The sequence below is a fragment of the Emys orbicularis genome, chromosome 8 (genome assembly GCF_028017835.1).
Source record: "Emys orbicularis isolate rEmyOrb1 chromosome 8, rEmyOrb1.hap1, whole genome shotgun sequence".
Lineage (NCBI taxonomy): Eukaryota > Metazoa > Chordata > Testudines > Emydidae > Emys > Emys orbicularis.
In genome coordinates this window covers 92,990,817-93,013,842 of record NC_088690.1, presented here as the reverse complement: position 1 = coordinate 93,013,842, position 23,026 = coordinate 92,990,817, and the positions used below count along the sequence as shown (strand labels likewise).

At 44.8% G+C, this 23,026-nt stretch overlaps 1 protein-coding gene across 1 annotated transcript in view; it reads left to right on the top strand.

Annotated features, from left to right (window-relative positions):
• The window catches only part of NEURL1B (neuralized E3 ubiquitin protein ligase 1B), a 224,436-nt gene that overhangs the window by 191,806 nt on the left and 9,604 nt on the right, over positions 1 to 23,026 (top strand). Inside the window, exon 2 of the mRNA XM_065410025.1 lies at positions 22,087 to 22,647. Within this exon, the coding sequence (XP_065266097.1) occupies positions 22,087 to 22,647 (561 nt within the window). The remainder of the gene's footprint in view (positions 1 to 22,086; positions 22,648 to 23,026) is intronic.

Below are 23,026 nucleotides of genomic sequence, written 5' to 3'. Positions count from 1 at the left end.
GGGAGCTTCAAGGTAGATGGCCCCATTCTGTCGTTGGAGATTGCGCCACTCTTGGCATATATGCTGTGAGAGGGTTTGTGTGAGGTGGGAAGTTGGGCGTAACAGAGTTCACCAAGGAAGAAATGTTGGCCCAAGGCTGGGTATGTGAAAGCCACCTCCCATCCTAGCCTCTCCAGCTGACCCTCCTCAATATGGTGGGCCCGTCAAATTGACACATTTGGGATTCACAGAGAGAGATTGTATTTTGGATGCCTCTGCCATGGGAAATAGAAAGTTGAGATGTGGGAGAGGAGAAAGAAAGGAATTCCACATACGACAGAAATGTACCAATAGGTCCTTGGGCACAGACAGATGATTTATGCAGCACACACGAGATGCTGTTCACAGAGCATGTGAGATGCCTGGAGACTTTAGGCAATACATGTAGGGAGGCTCTCTGATGTTGTGTATGTGGTTTAAACTAGTCGACATTAAGGCTAGGTCTACATGAGAAAAGGTTTGCTAGTATAGCCATATTGGTATAACTATACCAGCAAACTCGCCTAGCGTGGACATTGCTAATCCCAGCAAAAAAGTGCTTTTTCTGGTGTAGTTAATACTGCTACCCCAAGCAAAATAAGAATGTCTATGCTGGTGTAGTTTATGCCACTATAACTGCATCTACACTAGGGCTTTTGCAGGAGAGAAATGTTGTTTTTAAAAAAAAAAAAAAAAGACACTCTTAACCAACATTACTATACCAGGAAAAGTTTCTAATGTAGACCTGCCCTAACTAGTATTTCCTAGAAAATGTGCTGAGGGAATACGGATGACATGTTGCACCTTTTACCTCTTTGTGCTTCTCTTGTGTAGAAAGATGAATTGGAGTCAGTCCACCTAGATTGCTCATTTTAATGTTAACAGCTGGTTGTTGAGGTGTCTTGCCAAAGAATGGTTTCTGTTTGCTGGCTGTGCTTTATCTTCAGAAGGATAGGCATTAGTAATTAATGGGTGTCTTTGTCACTAGAAACCAGCTAGAAAAGTAAACTCAGGAATCCTAAATAGAAACCAGAGACAACCAAGGTAAATCCGAAATGAAAGCCTTGAGAAAGGATGGGATAGAACAGGGGCGGGCAAACTTTTTGGCCTGAGGGCCGCATCGAGTTTTGTAAATTGTATGGAGGGCCGGTTAGGGGAGGGGGTCGTGGCCCAGCCCCCACCTCCTATTTGCCCCCCCCCCCCGGGACTCCTGCCCCATCCAACCCCCTCTGTTCCCTGACGGCCCCCCTGGGACCTTTGCCCCATCCACACACCCCTGTCCTCTGACCGCCCCCGCTGCCCCATCCAACCACCCCTTCTCCCTGTCCCCTGACTGCCCCCAGAACCCCTGCCCCTGACTGCCCCCTGCTGCCCCATCCAACCCCCCCTCCTTCCTGACTGCCCCCCTGGGACCCCTGCCCCCATTCAACCCCCTGTTCCCACCCCGCCCCCTATCCACACCCCCGCCCCCTGCCCACCACCCCGAACTCCCCTGTCCTCTGTCCAAGCCCCCCTGCCCCCTTACCGCGCTGCCTGGAGCACCGGTGGCTGACAGCACCGGCTGGAGCTGGGCCACGCCACTGCCGCCACCACGCAGCACAGATGCCAGGCTCTGCAGCTGCGCTGCCCCAGGAGCTCACAGCCCCGCCGCCCAGAGCATTGCGCCGGTGTCGGAGTGAGCGAGCTGAGGCTGCGGGGGAGGAGGGCTAGCGGGGGAGGGGCCGGGGCTAGCCTCCCGGGCCAGGAGCTTGGGGGCTGGGCAGGACGGTCCCGCGGGCCATAGTTTGCCCACCTCTGGGATAGAAGAAATAGCAATTCTTCCCCAGTTTTAAGCTTTTCTGAGAGTGGTATAGATCTTCACATGCACACCATAGATACACTACAGTTCAAATATTGGGTGCTCTCCATCAGTTTTCTGTGATGATATGAATTATTGAATATGTTATCGAAAGGTCAGCTAATTTTCCAGGATACAGCCCTTAACCAATTCCATGGTGATAACCAGCTCCACGTGCAGATAACTATTAACCATTCACACATTGCACTTCTATGGTACACTGTTTGGATGCAGGAAGAAGTTTGGAAAATCTTTTTGAGGTCCAGCTTTTCTCATCTAAAGGGATGAATGAAAGCCGAGAAATGGACTGGTTGAGAATTTGAAAGTGGAAGGTAGCTTGGGTGAAAGTGATCATGAAATGATGAGTTCATGATTCTAAGGCAGGGGTCTCAAACTCTCATGACCACGAGGGCCACATGAGGACTAGTACATTGGCCCGAGGGCTGCATTTATTGACACCTCCCCCCCGCCGCCCTCGGCCCCGCCCCCACTCCACCCCTTCTATGAGGCCCTGCCTCTTCCCACCCCTTCCCTGCCCCCATTCCAACCCCTTCCCTGAAATCCCCACCCCAACTCTGCCCCCGCCCTGCCCCCAGGGGTGTGGCGGGGGCTCAGGGCAGGGAGTTGGGGTGTAGGGTGCAGGAGGGGTGAGGGGTGCGGCAGGGGGTCAGGGTGCGGCAGGGGGTTGGGGTGCAGGAGGGGTGCGGGGTGCAGCGGGGGGTTCAGGGCAGGGGGTCAGGGTGCGGCAGGGGGCTCAGGGCAGTGGGTTGGGGTGCAGGGTGCAGCAGGGGGTCGGGGTGCAGGGTTCCCCATTTGCGCCCAATGGGAGCTGCTGGGGGCGGTGCCTGAAGCAACAGCCACACAGACCCCTGCGCCCCTCCTTCCCCAGGTTCCGTCGGCTTCCCGGAGCGGCGCGGGGGCAGGGCAGGCAGGCAGACAGGGAGCCTGCCCTGCCCCCGGTGCGCATCGGGCTGGAGCCGCTCTAGGTAAACGCTGGGGGAGGGCGGGGGGGCTGCAAGGAGCTCGCAGGCCGCAGAAAATAACCCCGCGGGCCGCATGCGGCCCCTGGGCCGCGTGTTTGAGACCCCTGTTCTAAGGAATGGTAGGGAGAACAGCAAAAATAAAGACAACAGATTTCAAGAAGGCAGACTTTAGCAAACGCAGGGAGTTGGTAGGTAAGATCCCATCGGAAGCAAGTCTAAGGGGAAAAACGATTGAAGACAGTTGGCAGTTTTTCAAAGAGACATTATTAAGGGCACAAGAGCAAGCTATCCCACTGCATAGGAAAGTTAGGAAGTATGGCACGAAACCACCCTGGCTTAACCAGGAAATCTTCAATGATCTAAAAATCAAAAAAGAGTCCTACAAAAAGTGGAAACTGGGTCAAATTACAAAGGATGAATATAAACAAATAACACAAGTATGTAGGGACAAAATTAGAAAGGCCAAGGCACAAAATGAGATCAAACTATCTAAAGGCATAAAGGGTAACTAGAAAACATTCTACAAATACATTAGAAGCAAGAGGAAGACCAAGGAGAGGGTAGACTGTTACTCAATGAAGGGGAGGAAACAATAACAGAAAATGTGGAAATGGCAGAGGTGCTTAATGACTTTTTTGTTTCAGTTTTCACCAAGGTTGGTGGTGATTGTATGTCTAACACAGTGAATGCCAGTGAAAATGAGGTAGGATCAGAAGAGGCTAAAACAGGGAAAGAACAAGTTAAAATTTACTTAGACAAATTAGATGTCTTCAAGTCACCAGGGCCTGATGAAATGCATCCCAGAATACTCAAGGAGCCGAGTGAGGAGATATCTGAGCCATTGGCGATTATTTTTGAAAAGTCATAGAAGACAGGAGAGATTCCAGACGACTGGAAAAAGGCAAATGCAGTGCCAATCTATAAAAAGGGAAATAAGGACAACCCAGGGAATTACAGACCAGTCAGCTTAAGTTCTGTACCCAGAAAGATAATGGCGTAAATAATTAAGCAATCAATTTGCAAACATCTAGAAGATGATAAGGTGATAAGTAACAGTCAGCATGGATTTGTCAAGAACAAATCGTGTCAAACCAACCTGATAGCCGCCTTTGACAGGGTAACAAGCTTGTGGATAGGTGGAAAGCAGTAGAGGTAGTATATCTTGACTTTAGTAAAGCTCTTGATACTGTCTCGCATGACCTTCTCATAAACAAACTAGGGAAATGCAACCTAGATGGAGCTACTATAAGGCGGGTGCATAACTGGTTGGAAAACTGTTCCCAGAGCGTAGTTATCAGTGGTTCACAGTCATGCTGGAAAGACATAACAAGTGGAGTTCTGAAGGGATCAGTTCTGGGTCTGTTCAATATCTTCATCAATGATTTAGATAATGGCATAGAGAGTACACTTATAAAGTTTGCGGACAGTACCAAGCTGGGAGGGGTTGCAAGTGCTTTGGAGGATAGGATTATAATTCAAAATGATCTGGACAAACTGGAGAAATGGTCTGAAGTAAATAGGATGAAATTCAATAAGGACAAATGCAAAGTACTCCATTTAGGAAGGAACAATCAGTGTACACATACAAAATGGGAAATGACTGCCTAGGAAGGAGTACTGCGGAAAGGGATCTGGGGAATCATAGTGGACCACAAGCTAAATATGAGCCAACAGTGTAACGCTGTTGCAAAAAAAGCAAACATCATTCTGGGATGTGTTAGCAGGAGTGTGTGACGGGTTGGATCACAGAAACCCCCTTGGGAGCTGCCACCCGATGTGCAAAGACTACCCCTGCTTCTGTTTTCCCTGCCAGCTCAGGACTCCAGCACCCTGTCTTGCTGAGCCAGACACTCCCGTCTGCTCCAACACAGACCCAGGGTCTGAATCACTTGTCCCAAAGCTGCAAGTTTACCTGAAAACAGCTCACAGAAGTGTGCTTGTCTTTAGCACTCAGATGCCCAACTCCCAATGGGGTCTAAACCCAAATAAATCCGTTTTACTCTGCATAAAGCTTATGCAGGGCAAACTCATAAATTGTTCGCCCTCTATAACACTGATAGAGAGATATGCACAGTTGTTTGCTCCCCCAGGTATTAATACATACTCTGAGTAAATTACTAAATAAAAAGTGATTTTATTAAATACAGAAAATAGGATTTAAGTGGTTCCAAGTAGTAACAGACAGAACAAAGTAAGTCACCAAGCAAAATAAAATAAAATGCGCAAATCTATGTCTAATCAAGCGAAATACAGATAATCTCACGCTCAGAGATGCTTCAGTAAGTTTTTCTCAGACTGGACACCTTCCAGGCCTGGGCACAATTCTTTCCCCTGGTACAGCTCTTGTTCCAGCTCAGGTGATAGCTAGGGGATTCTTCATGATGGCTCCTCTCCCCCTTTGTTCTCTTCCACCCCTTTATATATCTTTTGCATAAGGCGGGAACCCTTTGTCCCTCTGGGTTTCCACCCCCCCTTACTGGAAAAGCACCAGGTTAAAGATGGATTCCAGTTCAGGTGACATGATCACATGTCACTGCAAGACTTCATTGCCTACTTGCCAGCACACACATATACAGGAAGACTAACAGGTAAACACAGCTATCTGCAGACAATGGTCCTGGTTAATGGGAGTCATCAAGATTCCAAACCATCATTAATAGCCCACACTTTACATAATTACCATAGGCTCTCAGAGTTATATTTCATATTTCTAGTTTTAGATACAAGAGTGGTACATTTATACAAATGGGATGATCACACTCCGTAGATTATAAGCTTTGTAATGATACCTTACAAGAGACCTTTTGCATGAAGCATATTCCAGTTACATTATATTCACTTCTTATTATGTTTTTATAAAACCATATAGACTGCACAACGTCACAGAGTGTTATAAGCAAGACACAAAAAGTAATACTTCCGCTCTACTCTGCACTGATTAGGCCTCAACTGGAGTATTGTGTCCAGTTCTGGGCACCACATTTCAGGAAAGATGTGGACAAATTGGAGAGAGTCCAGAGAAGAGCAACAAAAATGATTCAAGGTCTAGAAAACATGACCTCTCAGGGAAGATTGGAAAAAAATGGGTTTGTTTAGTCTGGAAAAGAGACAACTGAGAGGGGACATAACAGTTTTCAAAGTACGTAAAAGGTGGTTACAAGGAGGAGGGAGAAAAAATGATTTTCTTAATCTCTGAGGATAGGACAAGAACCAATGGGCTTAAATTGCAGCAAGGGAGGTTTAGGTTGGACAATAGGAAAAACTTCCTAACTGTCAGGGTGGTAAGCACTGGAATAAATTGCCTAAGGAGGTTGTGGAATCTCCATCATTGGAGGTTTTTAAGAGCAGGTTAGACAAACACCTGTCAGGGATGGTCTAGACAATACTTAGTCCTGCCATGAGTGCAGGGGACTGGACTAGATGACCTCTCAAGGTCCCTTCCAGTTCTGTGATTCTATGACTTACTGCATGTCTGTCAGCTGCCATTAGTTCCTTTTTGTATATGTAACTAGCTTCTGTTAAGTGTATTAGCACACAGGGTTTTCTGTGAAATTTGCTGGTTAATTTGTAGTGCATTGCTATCAACTCATTCAAATGAGTTCCCATTTACAGACTTGTTTCTAATGGTAAGTGAACTGGATTAGATTTTAGACTGTAAGCTCTTTAGGCAGCGACCTGGTGCTCTTGCCTGTCAGGAAAATGCCTTGCACACACCTGGCATTTATATAAAGAACACAGTGCAAGTCCTTATGATTTAATGAACTCTCCGTGGAGTATGAACTGCCAGATGATTTTTTTAAAAAGTAATTAGCCAATCATGGCAAATAAATCCCTTTCCTGCTAAAAAGGGGGGGTGTTTGAGTGTGGATGTTGGCTATTGCAATGTAGATTTTAAAAAGTTATTAGATACATTAAATGTAATTCTCTCCAACTGCCAACAGGGAAATAGTAAATGGGCTTAATGTAGAAGAAGAAATGGGTAGACAGGAAAGAGATGCATGCCTGCTAGTGGAGAAAAGCCTGTTTGTGCCTAACACACTGGAGAAGGTCAGGGAAAGTCAATCTCCCCACCTTAATTCTATCAAAGCCAGGAGACTGCTAGAAATGACCAACTGAGCAGAGCTTTGTCACTGCTGCTAAACTGCTCATCTGTTACACACAACCCTTAAATTAAAAATAATAATAATTTGAAAGGGTATGTGGGGGAAGACCCCTCATCATAGGCTCTTTTTGTTCAATTCAGTTCTTCTATATGTTCAGCATCTCCTTGTCAGCATATGCTGCTTCCTGTCTATCCTTCTGCTCCCACATGCGTGCTTCTCTGGTGGAGAATGCCAGCATCACAAAATTGGAATGAAAGACATTTGATGCCACTTGTTTCAAACAGGCAGAAACACATAGGGTGTTCGTCCCTTGGTCTATATTTTATTGTAGCTGCAATCACAAGAGACTCTAAGCTGTGAATATATAATTAAAAATCTTGTCTGGTAATAAAATCCTGCTCAGTGCAAAAAACAAACCCCCCAAATCTCCTATTTTCTACATGTGATTTGTAGGTTTATTTTCCCAAGAAAATCTAAACAAGGCAAATAATTGACTTTGAATTAAAGTTTGAGCCCATCAATTGGTGTAGAAGCTGGGGTTTTCAGACATCTGTTTGTATTACTTCATTGGAGGTTTATGTGGTCTCTGATTGCATAAATACTACGAAGTGGGCTGTCTTACATTAAAACAGGAATTTAACAAGAAAGAAGGATCTGTACTTTGAGAGATAACAGCTTGTGCCTTTCTGGTAAGACATTTTGAAGCTGTTGACTTAAAACGTACACTGTTCAAACCAGGTACGGCACTCCATTCTCTAGTTGGTATATCCCTCTACCTATTCTTACTGCAGACCGCTTTCTTCAAGGAATGCACTATTTGTGCCTGAAATTTTATCCATACTTGTGTTCTGCTGACAACAAAGAGTCTGATTTTAAGTTTAAATGGTGGTTTTCCCTCCCCTCACCTTGCTATAAAGTATTTATTACTTTGAATTACTATTCATAAAAACATAAAGGAGCCAGCTAATACGCTTTTGAGAGAGAGAGACACAAAAAACGTAAACCAGTAGCTAAACTGCTTGCAGCCCCCAACAAATCTCGCCCACAAAACTTGGCCCCCATTAAGCTCCTCCTTCCACAACAGTAAGTAAATAGGCCTTTTGGTTTACCTAGAGGCTCAAGCGACATGGGTTATTTTGGACCAAAGTGAAGGAACAGGAGTTGGATTGGTTCTGGTGCCGGCCTGTTAAAATTGATGGGGTCCCAGTTTGTACAACCCCACAGATCGTGACTGTTTGGGATAAATTTTTCCAAACAGTGTGTGGATTTAGCCCCGTGGCTTCCACTGCTGTCCAAGGCAGACTCAATCGTTGTCTGCCCCGTTGACAGCGTAGTACATTTCAAATGAAATTGTGCTGCTGATGTAGTTCACATGCCTGGCCTCTCTCTGCCTCAGCCATGTGCTTGTATACTTACACAACACACACTCTAGTAGCCTTGATTGATTGATCCATCTTCCCCTGCCCTTCCCGCACATAGAGGTTGTCAGTTCTGAATCAGTTGCTCTGCAGCTGTTTATGATTCAATTGTGTCCCCACCTCCAAAATCCCTTTATCCTTAAATCTTTTACGGGAAAAGAACTCTTTGTAATCCACGAGGTAACCCGGCAAATAGGAAAGCTGTATTTTTTCTCATTAATTTAACTATTAACAGTTATTCATGTCTCTTCACCCCCGCCTCCCAGATTCCTTACATATTGTTTCTGAAAAATTTAGTGGGATCGTAGCCTTTGTATACATAAAGAATAAGATGATTGAAGACCTGGTCACAGCTTTATTTAGCTTCCTCCACTGTGTGTTCCTCCCAAAGCATTTTCCCCTGTCTTTGCCAAAACACTGTTTAGACTGTGTGTAAATATAAAAGAACTAAGTTTTAAAATCCTATACCATGTTGGGAGCCAGGCCTCTGGAAGGAACATCTTCCTAGAGGCCTCATTTCCCCTTCTGCTGTGGGTTTTGTGGCTCTCTAAAGACATATCAAAAGCCTTGCATTGTGAAGTATGATGCTTATCTGGTTATCCATCCTAGTTGTTTGGACTGAAATAGTACTATAGCTTAAAAAAAAAAAAAAAGGACTGGATTCTTTCATGGTCTCTGACTACACAGCAGTTGTAATTAGTAGAAAGAAGCTAGAACCACTGTGAAGAGTGAAGCTTCTGCAGCAAATTTAACAAAGACAAATAGCCAGGTCCTTCCATTCAGTGTAGCGCTTTCTTGGAGGAGTTTAAAGCACAAATGGACTGGAGTGCACTCTGTTTAGCTCTTGTAATGTCACTTTGGAGTCGAATGCTGTTCTTGCTTTTCATTTGTGTCTTTTTTCTACCTTCACAAACCAATCTCAATCTCTCAGCAGTTTAGCAGCTAATATTGAAAGCTCTGTTGCTTTTTTACTGAGTGCACAGAAGACAATGAAGTTAGGGCTATTCTTGTCTCAAGGATCTTACAACCAAACTTAGACAAACACAGTACAGTTCCACCATAAAATCATATGGTGCATACACAGATCCATGCAGGAATTTGACAGTGTGGCTCCTGAGTGTGTCTCATGAATTGGGCTTTGTCCAAATATGCTTTTTGGGGGCGGAAAAGGAATTAAGAAAAATTGTATAGCAATATGAATTCATTGTGGGCACTGAGTTTTATAGAGTTTCCATAGAACAATAGAAACGCAATCCATGCTGAATTACAACTCTTATTTTTTAAGTCTTTTCTTTGTTTTATTAGCTATTCTCCGGGTGCAGTGTAGTGACGGTTTGTGTCTGTAGGGGATGGGTTGGATTTCCTGTGTCTGATGGAGAACAAAATTCTTTCCCTGTTCCTATTCCTGTCTGTGCTGGAAGCGATGTACCGGTAGACTCATTGGAATGGTGTGCAAGCTACAGCGCTCTTTCCATGGGCCCCTGCATCTCAATGATGGAACAAAGTTAAAACTGCTGCTGTGAGGATATTAATAGGGAATGCATTTCATTCTCCAATTGCATTAAAACCCATTCACATTGGAATGACATGATCACGAGATATAAGTGCCCAGTGCACATAACTTAGTACAGTTGGTAAGAATAAAGGTGCTTTGCTAGAAAACAAGGCTCTACTAGGGAGTAATGGGAGTTACTCTTGAGGCAAAAGGGCAAGAGAACAGACTATTTAAATGTTAATGAGTTCACCAGAATTGTGTGTTCCTACCTTTATTCTCTTTGCAAAATCAGTGTAACTATTTGCTCTTTCAGACCAAATACTTCAGTGTGATCTTTATTTTTTTAAATAAATCAAAACATAAAGCATTGGTTTGAGAAATAATCAGTTGACAGTATTGGTACCAACAACCCTACAACTTAGCTTATTTGCTCTAGAAGGAAAGGAATGTTTATAAGCCAGAGCTAAGGGATGGCTACAAATGGCAAAGAGGAAAGTAATTTTTAAAGCTGTGAAAAATACTGCAATTATGACAATTGTTAATATAGTTAAGTGACTGACTGAGAACCTGAGTATTAATAGTTAGAATTTATTCAGTGTCCTGAATGTTTATCCCTGACTGTTAACTTTCTATCCCAGCAGCCATTGGGACTGGTACATGGAACTGATAAAAGAAACAATAGCAATTTCTTCCAGTTTTGCACAGTTCAAACCTTTGATCACTACCAAAAACTGCCTCTTTGACTCCAAGTTTAGGAAGAGTGAATACAACAGAAAAAAACCCAACCCTCTCCCTAAATTAGTGTGAACTTAAACCGTTGTCATTGGTTTTTTTTAGTAAAAACATACATGATGACTTCTTTTCTATATCACATCAACTAAGAAACTTAGTGATGCATAGCTTTGCTATGCTGGCCTTGTATGAAAACTAATATGCCTTGTATATACAGCATATTAATGAGTACATAGTCCAAAATTGCTGACCAGATTTATTTATAGTAAGATTAGCTGCCTGACCATTGTTAAGATGTTTTTCTTTAGCCCATAGCCAAAGGTTTCACTTTCATCCATTTTTGCATCCCTTATTTCATTACTTTCAAAACCCGGCAGACAGGCCATCTTTCAAAGCATTCTAGTTCATGAGCTCATGAGCACGGCCTTCTGAAACAACACGAGCCAATGGACGTGGGTGTCAACAAAATGTGATAGATGATGACAAACTGAGCACTTTCCAAGGCTTCCATCTATCATGCAGCTGCTTTCATCGCTTGCACACAAAGAGACTCAAGAAGGCATTATCACGTGGACCCTGCCTTTTCTCCATCTCTCTCTCTGCCTCATTGATTCCAAGAATTTGCTACTAAAACGTACTCATTGACCAGACTGAGTGGGTGAGTTTTTCCATGTGTTTCCACTGAGTTCAATTTGTGCTTATTTATATTACAGTAGCACCTTGAGGCCCCATTGTGCGAGGCACTGTGCAAACACATAGGGAGAGGTAGTGTCTGCCCCAAAGAGCTTTCAGTCAGAACAGACAAAAGGTGGGAGGGGAAACAGGAGGCAAGGGTAGGTGAAGTCACGGAAGCAGGAGTAGAACTCACTCCTTCTGGTTCTCAGTCCTGTGCCCTGTTCCGAGACGATACTGCCTTCCCTCGTAGTCTGTCCCATATTTTGGAAATCCAGCCTCCCCACCTCAAAATCCTATGCTGGCTCACATTCTTTTCTTAACAGCTGAGCACATTTTTTTGGTTACCTCAGCTATGCAAAGCGATAACAAAAGTTTGATGAGTGAAGAATTTTCTCATCAGCTTCAGGACCAGGAAAATACCCATCAGCTACTTTGAGTTTAAATGAGATTTCACTTTCAGGTGACAAAACCGAAGTTGTTGTATTAAAAAAAATTATCTTGAAGAGTAGCTGGGGTTAGGGGCAAAACATATTGAGCTCAGAGTTGATTGTGGGGACTGGGGTAGAAGCAGAGGAAAACTATCCAATGTATTCTGCTGGTTATGCATGAAGACAAAGGGGTGCTCAGATCTAAGAGAGCAACAGAAAAACATAGGCTCTGAAGAATAAAGAAATGATTATACCTGTCAACATTATCCCAAATTATACAAGGCTCTGATTATTTTTGGAACAGTTTGAAGGTGTTTTTGCAGGTTTTCAAACTGGGAGGATGAAAATAACCCTAAAAATATGCAGCCATGCATTGACATCAAGACAAGAGATTGGTCCAGTGTGCATTTTAATGCAGAGTTCATCTATAGTTGTGTTAATTAATTTCTGAGTAATCTCTCATGCAAGGGAACTGCATAATGCCAGCTTTATATGGTGTTCAGCAACAACCATGGCAGCCTTCTGTTCCTGGGGAGCATAGAGAGAGTTGGTGATATTTCGTGATACAGCAGGCTACACAGTCCAGGTTGATGGAGCCTATGTTGATGATGAAGAAGCTACTTCTGGTTGGTGCCACTCTAGCTCCATTCAGGGTGGTGGGTCAGGGGCTACAAGGTCAGTTGCCATGTACAAAGAAGAGAGAAGGACTGTCCCCTCCTCCCCTCTCTTCCCCCAAAAGCAGGGCTATTTACGTAAAGCATCACAGCACTGGAATCTTGAAATAGGTCTCTGCCACACTGTGAATTTGGAGGTAGACTGGTTGTCCTAAATGCCTTGTGATACTGTATGATCATCTGTAGTTCATGAAAGACTTCTTTGGTATGGCTGTTTTTCACCCTTGGAATAGCCGCCCTTTATTCATCATTTTCTGTCTTTCAGCTGCTGATGCTCTTGTGACCAAGGAATGTTCAGTTAACCATGATAACTTGGGCCTGGGGTTATTTTCCTTTCAAGGCATCCATTCTTTTGTGTACTGTTTTTTAATGATGCAGCTGAACTGTGCGTTTGTGTGAGCTCCTCATGCAGAGAAATTGTTTTAATTTTAGAGGAACAGCCATGTGCAAGTTTGTTACTTGAGGACACATCTGGAGATAGGAGACTAGACTGGTGTGGAAAAATAGCAAGTCTCAAGAGAAACTGCAGAAATATTCTTAATTGGTGGTATTCTACAGAAGTAGTTTTGCAAACGTTGCCGTTAGCAAATAGCCTTCTTTGCAAAGAGGAGAAACGTTTGGAAGACCAAGAAAAATTCGTTGTTGGCCTTTGACTTGAAGTAAGGCCATGTCTACACTAGCGAGCTTACAGCGGCACAGCTGTACCAATGCATGTAGCTGCTCTATGCCAACGGGAGAGAACTCCCCCGTCAGCATAATAAAACCACCTCAACGAGCAGCGGTAGTTATGTCAGTGGAGAAGCTCTCTTGCCGACGTGGCACTGTGTACACTACCACTTATGCCAGCCAAACTTATGTCGCTCAGGGATGTGGGTTTTTTCACACCCCGAGTGACATAAGTTTTGCTGACATAAGTGGTAGTGTAGACAGGGCCTTATGTGTTCACTGCCAAAAAAGGGTATGTTTTTACGGTGAGAGAGAGAACTCAAATTAACCATCTCAATGTAAAATCCCAATGAAGACAAAGCACAGGCAGTTTTTGCCTTGATATTGCTTGTTGTGGTGAACCCTGGGATTGCCCAGCTGGGATTTACCTTGACTAGTTACATTAAGGTAAAAACTATAGTTCATTGTCCCCACTAGGATAGCTATCTCATTGTAAAAATACACCTTTTTTGCAGTGACGACATCGCCAGTAAGGGTGTATGTGTGAGTGTGAAATAAGAATTTCAACACAATCGTACTAATTTTCATTAACCTTTGTGCTATGGTAGATGACTTCATCCCCCATTTCTTAAAATTTCATAAAGAAGTTCAGTCCCATAGCAAAAATTTCACATTTTCTGGGTTCCATTATGAATGCAGAAGCATCCCTTAAAGAGGTCACTTTGTCTCCTCGCATATATATTTATTTGCAAGAGCTGCACAGATTGTTTCCAAAACCACTCAACATTCCCTCGATTGTTTGGGTTGTAGTTTTTGTTACTAATGGGAAACTTGTCCTAGGTCAGTAGAATGGCTAGCAGACCCTTCAAACAAATCATGTCTTTGTTTTTTAGAAGAAATCATGTGAACTTCAGGTGATGCAAACCCACATGAATCGAAAATGAGGAAAACATTCACATGACCCTCTGCTCTCCAATGACCAAGTTTATACAGTTCTAGCTCTTACACTTCCAAAATGACTTACAAATTCAAAACTTCAATTATAATGATATTGCTGTGAGGAGTCCATACAGGCATATGTCAGTTTGCATCTAACCATGAACTTGTAGCTTTTTTATTTTTTTCCCTATTCTTTTCTTTCTTTTAGTATTCTATGGCCAGCGTTACCAATGCAAAATCGCTGTTTAAACCAATTTTACCCAATTAAAAGTGGCCCGATTTTTTTCCAGAGATGTTGAACACCCTCAATGGTAGTTGATATTATTAAGGAGCTGCAGCTCCTTAGCACCTCTAGAAATAAAGCCACACTCATTTAGGTCCCTAAACATAGATTTAGGGACCTAACTTTGGGAACTGAAGTTGCAAAAATTTGACTTAACCATGTGTTAAATATGTGAAATTAACACTTCCTCAGAGACTGCTGTCATGTTCCCTTTATTCTAAACATCGAAGCAGTGCACTAAAAAAAAATTATTGCAGATTGTATTCCTTGGTCTCAAAAGATTATATAATGAAGATTTAATAAATATTTAAATGAAGTTCTACTGCGTTTTATTAGAATGTTCTAAGCAGACATGAAATAAACAACAATAGAAAGCTTCCCTTCACCCTAACGTAAGTTACAAGATGCATGTACGTACAGCAGCATCACATGTCCTTTGTTGGTGAATATTCTATGGTAGCAGGCATTGCCGGGTTGCTATGTTTTCATTGGACCGCAAAAATAAATCATGGCAGGATTTAGCCATCTGGGGCGAAAGGAGTGTTTCTATAATCTAGTTAACTTTTAAGGGGTGCGCTAAGCATTATTGTATTGTCACAACCTTCCCGTCTGTTGGGGTTTGTGAGGGATCCTAATAAGAGGCCACCGTAACATATTGTGCTATGCTCTTTGAAAACCTCCTTTATTATTAAACAGGGCTGTGGTAGCATTTGCCTAACAGTTTACTGTGAAAGGAAAAAGTTCTAACGTTTCTGATAAACCCATTTGATAAAGCTGTGCCCATAAAGATAAGGTGGTGGCGATAGGCATGTTCCTGGTGTAGTAAGTATTAACGGAGATAGGCATGTTCCTGGTGTAGTAAGTATTAACGGACACGTTTCATACTGCACTTTATACTCAGCATTCATTCTCTGAGCACAATGGGAAGGCCAAACTTCACTCTCACAATGAGCTATTAGCCCCTTTAGCACCACTTACCAGGCTGGGCATTGTTAATAATCCATCCATTCCCTTTTCTCCTGTGGTGTGTGCTGTGCTCGCTTCTGTGGGTATGCCACCAGCAATAAGAACCTGCTTTTGATCGCTGTTCTGCTTGTCTTGCAGTTACACAGTCAAAGGTGCATGCTTTGGACTTTCCCCAGCTAACCTCCCTGGGGCAGGGACCATCTTTGTGTTCTGTGTTCGTACAGCGCTAGCACAAGGGGGTCCTGGTCCATGACTGAGGCTCCTAGGTGCTCCGGCAATACAAATAATAATATAGGAGTAGTGCCTTACACAGCACCTCTGATTTCATTTCACCTCAGCGTTAAAGCATGACCTTGGTTATTCTCAGTCAGTGGTACCCAGCAAGTCTAAGGTTAACTTTGATTTCCAGGACCTGCTTCTCTTCTTGCTCACTTTAGTGATTTCAGTGGAATTACTTCAGATGTCCTATAAGTGAAGGGAGAATCAGGCCTCAGGGCTTCAGGACAGCAGCAAATGATCAGGCCAGCCATCACCTTTGGTTTGTATAATGGACAGCAGCAGCTTTTCATAGAACAGGGGTCGGCAACCTTTCAGAAGCGGTGTGCCGAGTCTTCATTTATTCACTCTAATTTAAGGTTTCGTGTGCCGGTAATACATTTTAATGTTTTTTAGAAGGTCTCTCTCTATAAGTCTATATATTATATAACTAAACTAGTGTTGTATTGTAAAATAAACAAGGTTTTCAAAATGTTTAAGAAGCTTCATTTAAAATGAAATTAAAATGTTGAACTTACGCCACCGGCCCGCTCAGCCCGCTGCTGGTCTGGGGTTCTGTTCACCTAGGCTGGCAGCGGGCTGAGCGAGGCCTGCGGCCAGGACCCCGGCTGGCAAGGGTCCGGCAGCCAGAACCCCAGACCAGCAGCGTGCTGTGTGGGGCCGGCGGCCAGGACCCCAGACCGGCAGTGGACTGAGCGGCTCAGCTCACTGCCGCTCAGGGGCTCCTGCCAGCCGGGATCCTGGCTGCCGGATCCACTCAGCCCGCTGCCAGTCTGGGGTCCCGGCCCTCCCCACATACAGTGGGTACCTACCTTCTCCCTGGTTCTGGCCATTCTCTTCCTCTCTCTGCACTGAGCTGAGGGTGGCAGTGCACTGAGCACAGGGCTGGGGGTGAAGGGTCGGGCCAGGAGCTAAAATGAGGGAGGGGTATCAGGGTTGGGGCAGGAGGTTCGGGTGTGGGGCACTTACCTGGGCAGTTCCCATTTGATGCGAGGGGTGCAGATGGGAATGTGGGGGGGAGGGTGCAGGAGCTCCGGGTGGGGGTGGGGATGTGGCGGGTGCATGGGGTGTGGGGGGGCTGGGGATGTGGGGCGGTGCAGGTGTCAGGGCAGAGGGGGGGCTGGGGATGTGTGTGGGTGCCAGAGTCAGGGCTAGGGTTGTGGGGGTGGATGAAGGAGTCAAGCAGAGGGCTGGGTGTGTATGAGGGAGGTACAGGGCTCAGGGCAGGGGTCTGGGGTGTGTGCGGGGCTCAGGGCAGAGGGCAGAATGTGTGTGTGGGGGGGTCAGGGCTCAGGGGAGAGGGCTGGGTGACTGCCCCCCTAAGAACTCCCAACCCCCCAGCTCCTTGTCCCCTGACCACCCCCTCCAGAGACCCCCCCACCCTAACTGCCCCCCCCAGGACCCTCCTTGCTCCCTGTCCCCTGACTGCCCTGACCCCTATCCACCCCCCACTCCCTGACAGATCCCGGGACTCCCATGCCCCATCCAACCCCCCCTGCTCCCTGACTGCCCCCTCCAGAGACCCCCCCCATCCAACCCACCCTGTCCCCTGACTGCCCCCCCGGCCCCGGACCCCTTACCATGAGGCTCCACGCAGAGCCTGATAAGCTGCCCCGCGGGAGCGCGCAGCCTCGGCCCCCAGAGCTCTGCGCGTGTGGCGGCAGGGCTCCGGGTGAGTGGGGAGCGTCTTTCCCTCCCCGCGTAGCCAAACACTGCCCCGTGGGAGCGCGCAGCCCCTACCCCCAGAGCGCTGCGCGTGCAGTGGCAGAACTCCAGGGGAGGGGAGAAGGCGCAGGAGGGGCCGGCAGCTTGCTGCGCTCCGGCCCAGGAGCGCGGACCCCGCGGCTTGCCGTGCCGGGAGAGTGGGGTCATTTGCCCACCCCATGCGCATGGCTATGCTTCTGCTCCCTGCCCCCGCGGGGGGAGCGGAGGGCAGAGGAGAGCGGGCCGGGCTGGGCAGGATTTTTAATGGCACGCTGGAGTCCTGGCAGGCTCCAGCGTGCCATTAAAAATCGGCTCGTGTGCCATAGGTTGCCGACCCCTGTCATAGAACAATACAACAATACAAGTGGTGGTGAAGGTGTGGTTGTGGTCTGCTAGAATCCCCAGTGTTCTGCATAAATGAGCTAGAAGGGTTTTATTTTTCAGATTAAAACTATGAGAAATATATGGAAATTGCCCTGTTTGTCCGCACTATGTGTTTGAAATACAAAATGTGTCTTGATTATAATACCTCTCTAAAGGTCAATATAACTTAAGAAATAAATTTACTAGACTTTTGAAAATAGGCTGAGGTTTTAGATGTGGTATGAGTACATATTGACTTGCTGTAGAGTACATGGGTCTCTGTTAGAGAAATTTAATTTTGCTTTAGCCCAGTTTATGTAGCTCTGCAGAATAGGTTCATGGAAATACTGAATTAAAGTCAGATACCATTTCTTGCTGTGTATTTTCAGTGAGAAAATGTCTACCTACAAATTATTTTTTCTTAATTTCAGTTTGCTTTGATTTGCCTAGTTTATTTCCATGTTCCCTGAAGCCCTCTGTACTACTGTAAAACCTTCAGAGTGTTCAAGAGACTAATGTTGTAAGTGTCATGATGTTGATTAGTTCAACTGAGAAGAAAGAGAATGGCAAGCTTTATAATGCAGAGAGGGTGCAGATTGGGTTTTGTGGGCCTTTTGCATACCTTAATCTATTTTAAGAACATATGTGTATATTTAAGAATGTACCATTACCATGGTACCTGAGTGCACTGAGTACCTCACAGTCTTTATTCATTCTCACAACAGATAGGAAGATGCTATTATCCCAACTTTGCAGATCGGGAACTGAGGCACAGAGACTAAAAAGTGACTTGCTCCAGGTCACATGGGAGGTCTCTGGTGGTGCAGGAAACTCAACCTCATTCTTCCAGGTGCTAAGCTAGTGCTGTAAGCAAGCCTTGTTATTTACTCTAAGGCTTTTATTCTAGAATGAAAATGTGAAAGCTGCAATGAGATGCTGCATAGGACTATAATGTAATTGCAAACACTGATAGTTTTCCACCAACTCGATGTTTCTTGATGTCAGGTATAGAAAGAGGAGGCAAGGGTGGCATATGTTTTAGAGAAGTAATACAAGGAATAAACTGAGAAAAAGCAACAAAAAATGAGCAATACTGTGTGAGCAATGCCTTTTCTGGCTCTCGGGGTAAATGGAGTTTTATTCAAAATGGAACCAACAGGTGTTCATGTTAGGAGAGAATGGCATTTTAAATAAATTATCCATTCATTTCCTCTGGAGAGTTTCCTATTGTGTGGTCACAATGTGCTTTCCTGTTTTTAAAAAACAACTTAAAACAAAAAATAAAACCCTAGCCTATGGCCTATGGCAGGATGGAATGAGAGAAGTGTTTGAAGTGGGGGGATTTGTAATTGCTTTTCCATCCTTTGCACTGACATAACTGACACTCCCCTTTCATTCTGTTGCTGCTTTTGAAAGTTGTGTGATAAGTACATGTGGAGAAAATACTGTAAGATAACTCACTTATAAAAATGCTGTTCTAGTTCTCAGTTTCTATGAGTGTTTCCTTTGTTCACCAACTCTGTGCACTAGGAAAGCTGATGTTAAAGTTTTTGCAAAAACCTGTGGATTTTTGTGATGCTAGAAAGGAGTAGGTGAACAAAAGCTCTCCTTCCCACTCCCTACCAAAGTAAACCTAAATTGAGGGCAGTATACTGTTTCCCTCCTGAATTTTATTTTCAATCATTTGGAAAATACAGATCAGAGGATTAAAGACTATATTTAACATTAGTTTTGAAAATGTTTTTGCCAAGCTCAAGGTGGGGTGGTACCTGTTGAGGCTGATTGATTGCATTGTTGCTCCAAGTCACATTTTGAAGTTGGTAAATGTCCAACTCCAGCTTCTTAGTAAGAATGTTAAAGTTATCTGACCGCCGTTGGTAGCTGCATTTTTACACGCTAGCTGCTGGTCTGTGCATGTTTGTATCAGTGTCCCTCACTTTGCTGAAGGAACCAAAATCACATTCTCTCTGCAGCAAAATAGTTTGTTTAGAACATTTGGCTCTGCACGCATGGAGCGCCACCCACGTTACAACAGTTGGATCAGTGCCAGAAGCAGCTGTCTTCTGTATCTGGGCTTTTAAGGAGGAACGAAATAAAATTCTTCATTGGTGAGTGCAACTTAAAATCCTCAAGGGACTGAGCTGCTGTCCTTACACAAAATTCCCCTTGGAGCATTGTCTGAGTATGTATTACAGCATCTGACTTCATAGGAGATTAAAGAATTTGGTACGTCCTATATGCAAGCCAAGAACTCAGCCCGTTTTAAGCGTGGCACTGTGAAAGGTTTATCCTCTGTACACCAATGGGCATAACTGATAACAGATTGCAGCCGGGGGGCAAGGTGCACACACATATCAAATGGATTTAAAACAGTATGTGTTGCATTTTTTACTCTTGATCTCACTTGAGGGTCTCATCCTAGTCTCACGGATGCTAATGGCAAAACTATTGACTTCAATGGGAAACATCTTGCCAGGATCACCTGAGTGTGTGTCCAGTCCAGTAAATTCACAGGTTTGTAGTAATTGGAGCACAGGGGATTTGACAGGCATTCTTTATAGTGCAGCAGTTGCCACATGCAGTACCCCACTGAAGAAAACACAATAACCAGAAACCACTCAGTTTATCTGTTGGTTCTGGGCCTCTGATCTTTAATATTTAGGACTCTCTTCGTGGAAATGGCAGGAGCTGAACTGATTCCTCATGAGCTGTAATCCTGTTTTCTGATATTCGCTCTTGTCCTTTTTCTTCCATCCAAGCCTTTTGCTTCCCTGGACTGTCAAGCTGTTGTTGTATAGAGCACGGGTTCGTTCAAAAAGCAAGTGAAAGTACGGGGCTGTCATGGCAGTGCCCATTATATTTTCACTTGCAAAAAGGTGTCATGATTGCAGATCTCCTGCCAGCTCTTCCAAATTGAGTTTTTAGTATCATCTGATGTTCTCTTGAAAACAAAGGAATCCATTAGCGAGTGCTTCCCATGACACCCTTCCTGACACCAGGAGAAGCCATAGCTTACGCCCAGGGAGGAAACAGCTTGAGGGAAAGTCCAATTAAAAAAAAAAAAAAGTCACATATGGCAAAATATTTCAAAATCAATGTGTTTGTAGGTTTTATAATTAATATAGCTGGCACCGAACATTCAGAAATTTTCCCTTCAATTTCCTTTTTGTGTCTGATTTTGTATCTTTTAAAAAGGTGTATGAAATATTGGTTACATTTACAACCAGAACCGAAAGGAGGGGGAGATGGGAAGAACGGATGATCCTGTAGTTAGCTTTTCTGTTGTTCTTCTTTATTCTTTATTGGTAGAGTGACCAGATGTCCCGATTTTATAGGGACAGTCCCAATTTTGGGGTCTTTTTCTTATATAGGCTCCTATTACCCCCCCACCCCCGTCCCGATTTTTCACACTTGCTGTCTGGTCACCCTATTTATTGGTATTGTGGTAACACCCAGGAGCCCAGTCATGGACCAGGATCCCACTGTGCTAGGTACTGTACAAATGCAGAACAAAAAGACAGTCCCTGCCCCCCAGATCTTGCAGTTGAGGCTCAAGACTGGAAGCAAAATTTATGTTCTATTCCCATCTCTGTCCCGGACTCACTGTGTAATCTGCACTTCGTGCCTGAACAGGCTCTCATTGAAATCAATGTCAAAATTCCCAGGGACTAAAATGGTGCAGGATCAAGCCCACAAACTCTGGGCCTCCATTCACCTATCTGTAAAATGTGGGTGATGATACTTCCTTACCACGTGGGGGTTCTATGAGGCTAACCAGAACAATTATTGCTCGTAAAGCACTTAGAGATTTTCAAATGGGGGAGGTGCGGCATCAATGCAATGTCTCATGATTGTTTTGTTGTTCTGTGAAAGACACTTTGGCTCCTTTATGTGCCAGTGGCATCTGAGGTCTGAATCTAGATATGGTTTCAAGCAGAGCTTTTAACATTTTCGAAAAACGCTAGGCTGATGCGATGCTCCAGATTCTAAATACCTTGGTTTGTTTTTCAAAAGGTACAACTCCGCTTCTAAGAAACTGTGTGCGTGAGTGTCCCATGGAAATCAATACTTTGTGCACCCCCTCCACGAGCCCTGAGCCTAACAAAAATTATTCCTTAAGGCAGTGCAGATCAGCTGAGGGGCTGGCTATGTGTTAATTGGCGCTCGGTTAGACACTCAGCCAAAGGTCCTGCTGTTTTCCAAATGGAATAGGACAAATCTAGTAGGAATACGAGAATGTTATTTTTTAAGCTTCCAAAGGTGTAAAACCAAATTTGCTCAAATGCAGGTTGCCAGGAGTCAGGTTTGCATTAAATTTGCATAAAGTTGGACACTTAACTTGCAGAAAGTAGAGCCGGGGCAGCTGGGAGTGCAGCATTTTAAGCCCAGAAACTACAAATCCCCCAGCATGCAATGCTCCATTTTAATGTGAGCGTAAAGCCACTCACCTAGTTTCACAAACTGAACAAATGCAGGTTACTCAGGCTAAATGTGCCTAACCATGCCGTTATTGTTTCCTTTTGCAGACACAAGTCACCAGGCTCGCTCTGTGTCCAGCAGACCTTACTACACGTTGCCCAACAGCAGCCATGGAAGGCGTTCTGTCCTCACCATTGCAGAGCCCCCGCGTTTCCATTCCCAAGCCAAGGGCAAGAACGTCCGTCTGGATGCCCACTCCCGCAAGGCCACCCGGAGGAATAGCTTCTGCAATGGGGTCACTTTCACCAACCGGCCCATCCACCTCTATGAGAAGGTGCGGCTCAAGCTGGTGGCCGTGCACCATGGGTGGAGCGGGGCACTTCGCTTTGGCTTCACCATCCACGATCCATCACAGATGAGCTCTGATGACATACCAAAGTATGCCTGCCCCGACTTGGTGACTCGACCTGGATTCTGGGCTAAAGCTTTGCCAGAGAGGTTTGCACTGAGGGACAATATCCTAGGATTCTGGGTCGACCGCCATGGGAGAGTCTTCTATAGTATTAACGATGAGGAGCCAATATTGTTTCACTGTGGCATTAAGGTCTCTGGGCCTCTCTGGGGCCTGATAGATGTCTATGGAATTACCCATGAAGTGCAAATACTAGGTGAGTGTACTTTCTCTGCATGGGCTTGCTCTATGGATCATGCTTTCTGTAAAGCCAGCTGCATCTTCATAGAGGAAGCAAACATGGAACATCTTACCTGATGTTCCTAAAAACAGGCTTAAGCATGAACAATTCGTGACTGGCACCGTGAACATTTCAGTATTGCCAGCAGCAGGGATCCAGGGAGCTCCCTGATTCTTAAAAGTTAGTGATTGGAAACTCTCATGAATCCTATACAGTCCATCCCCTTGCCAGTGTAATGTAGCTCCCTAAAGTATATTTTCCAGTGCTCTGTCCACTCTGGTTCTAAACCTCTCGAGTAATGGCGTGTCCGATGTTTCTCTTGAGAAGCTCTTCCGCAATCTAATAGATGTCACTG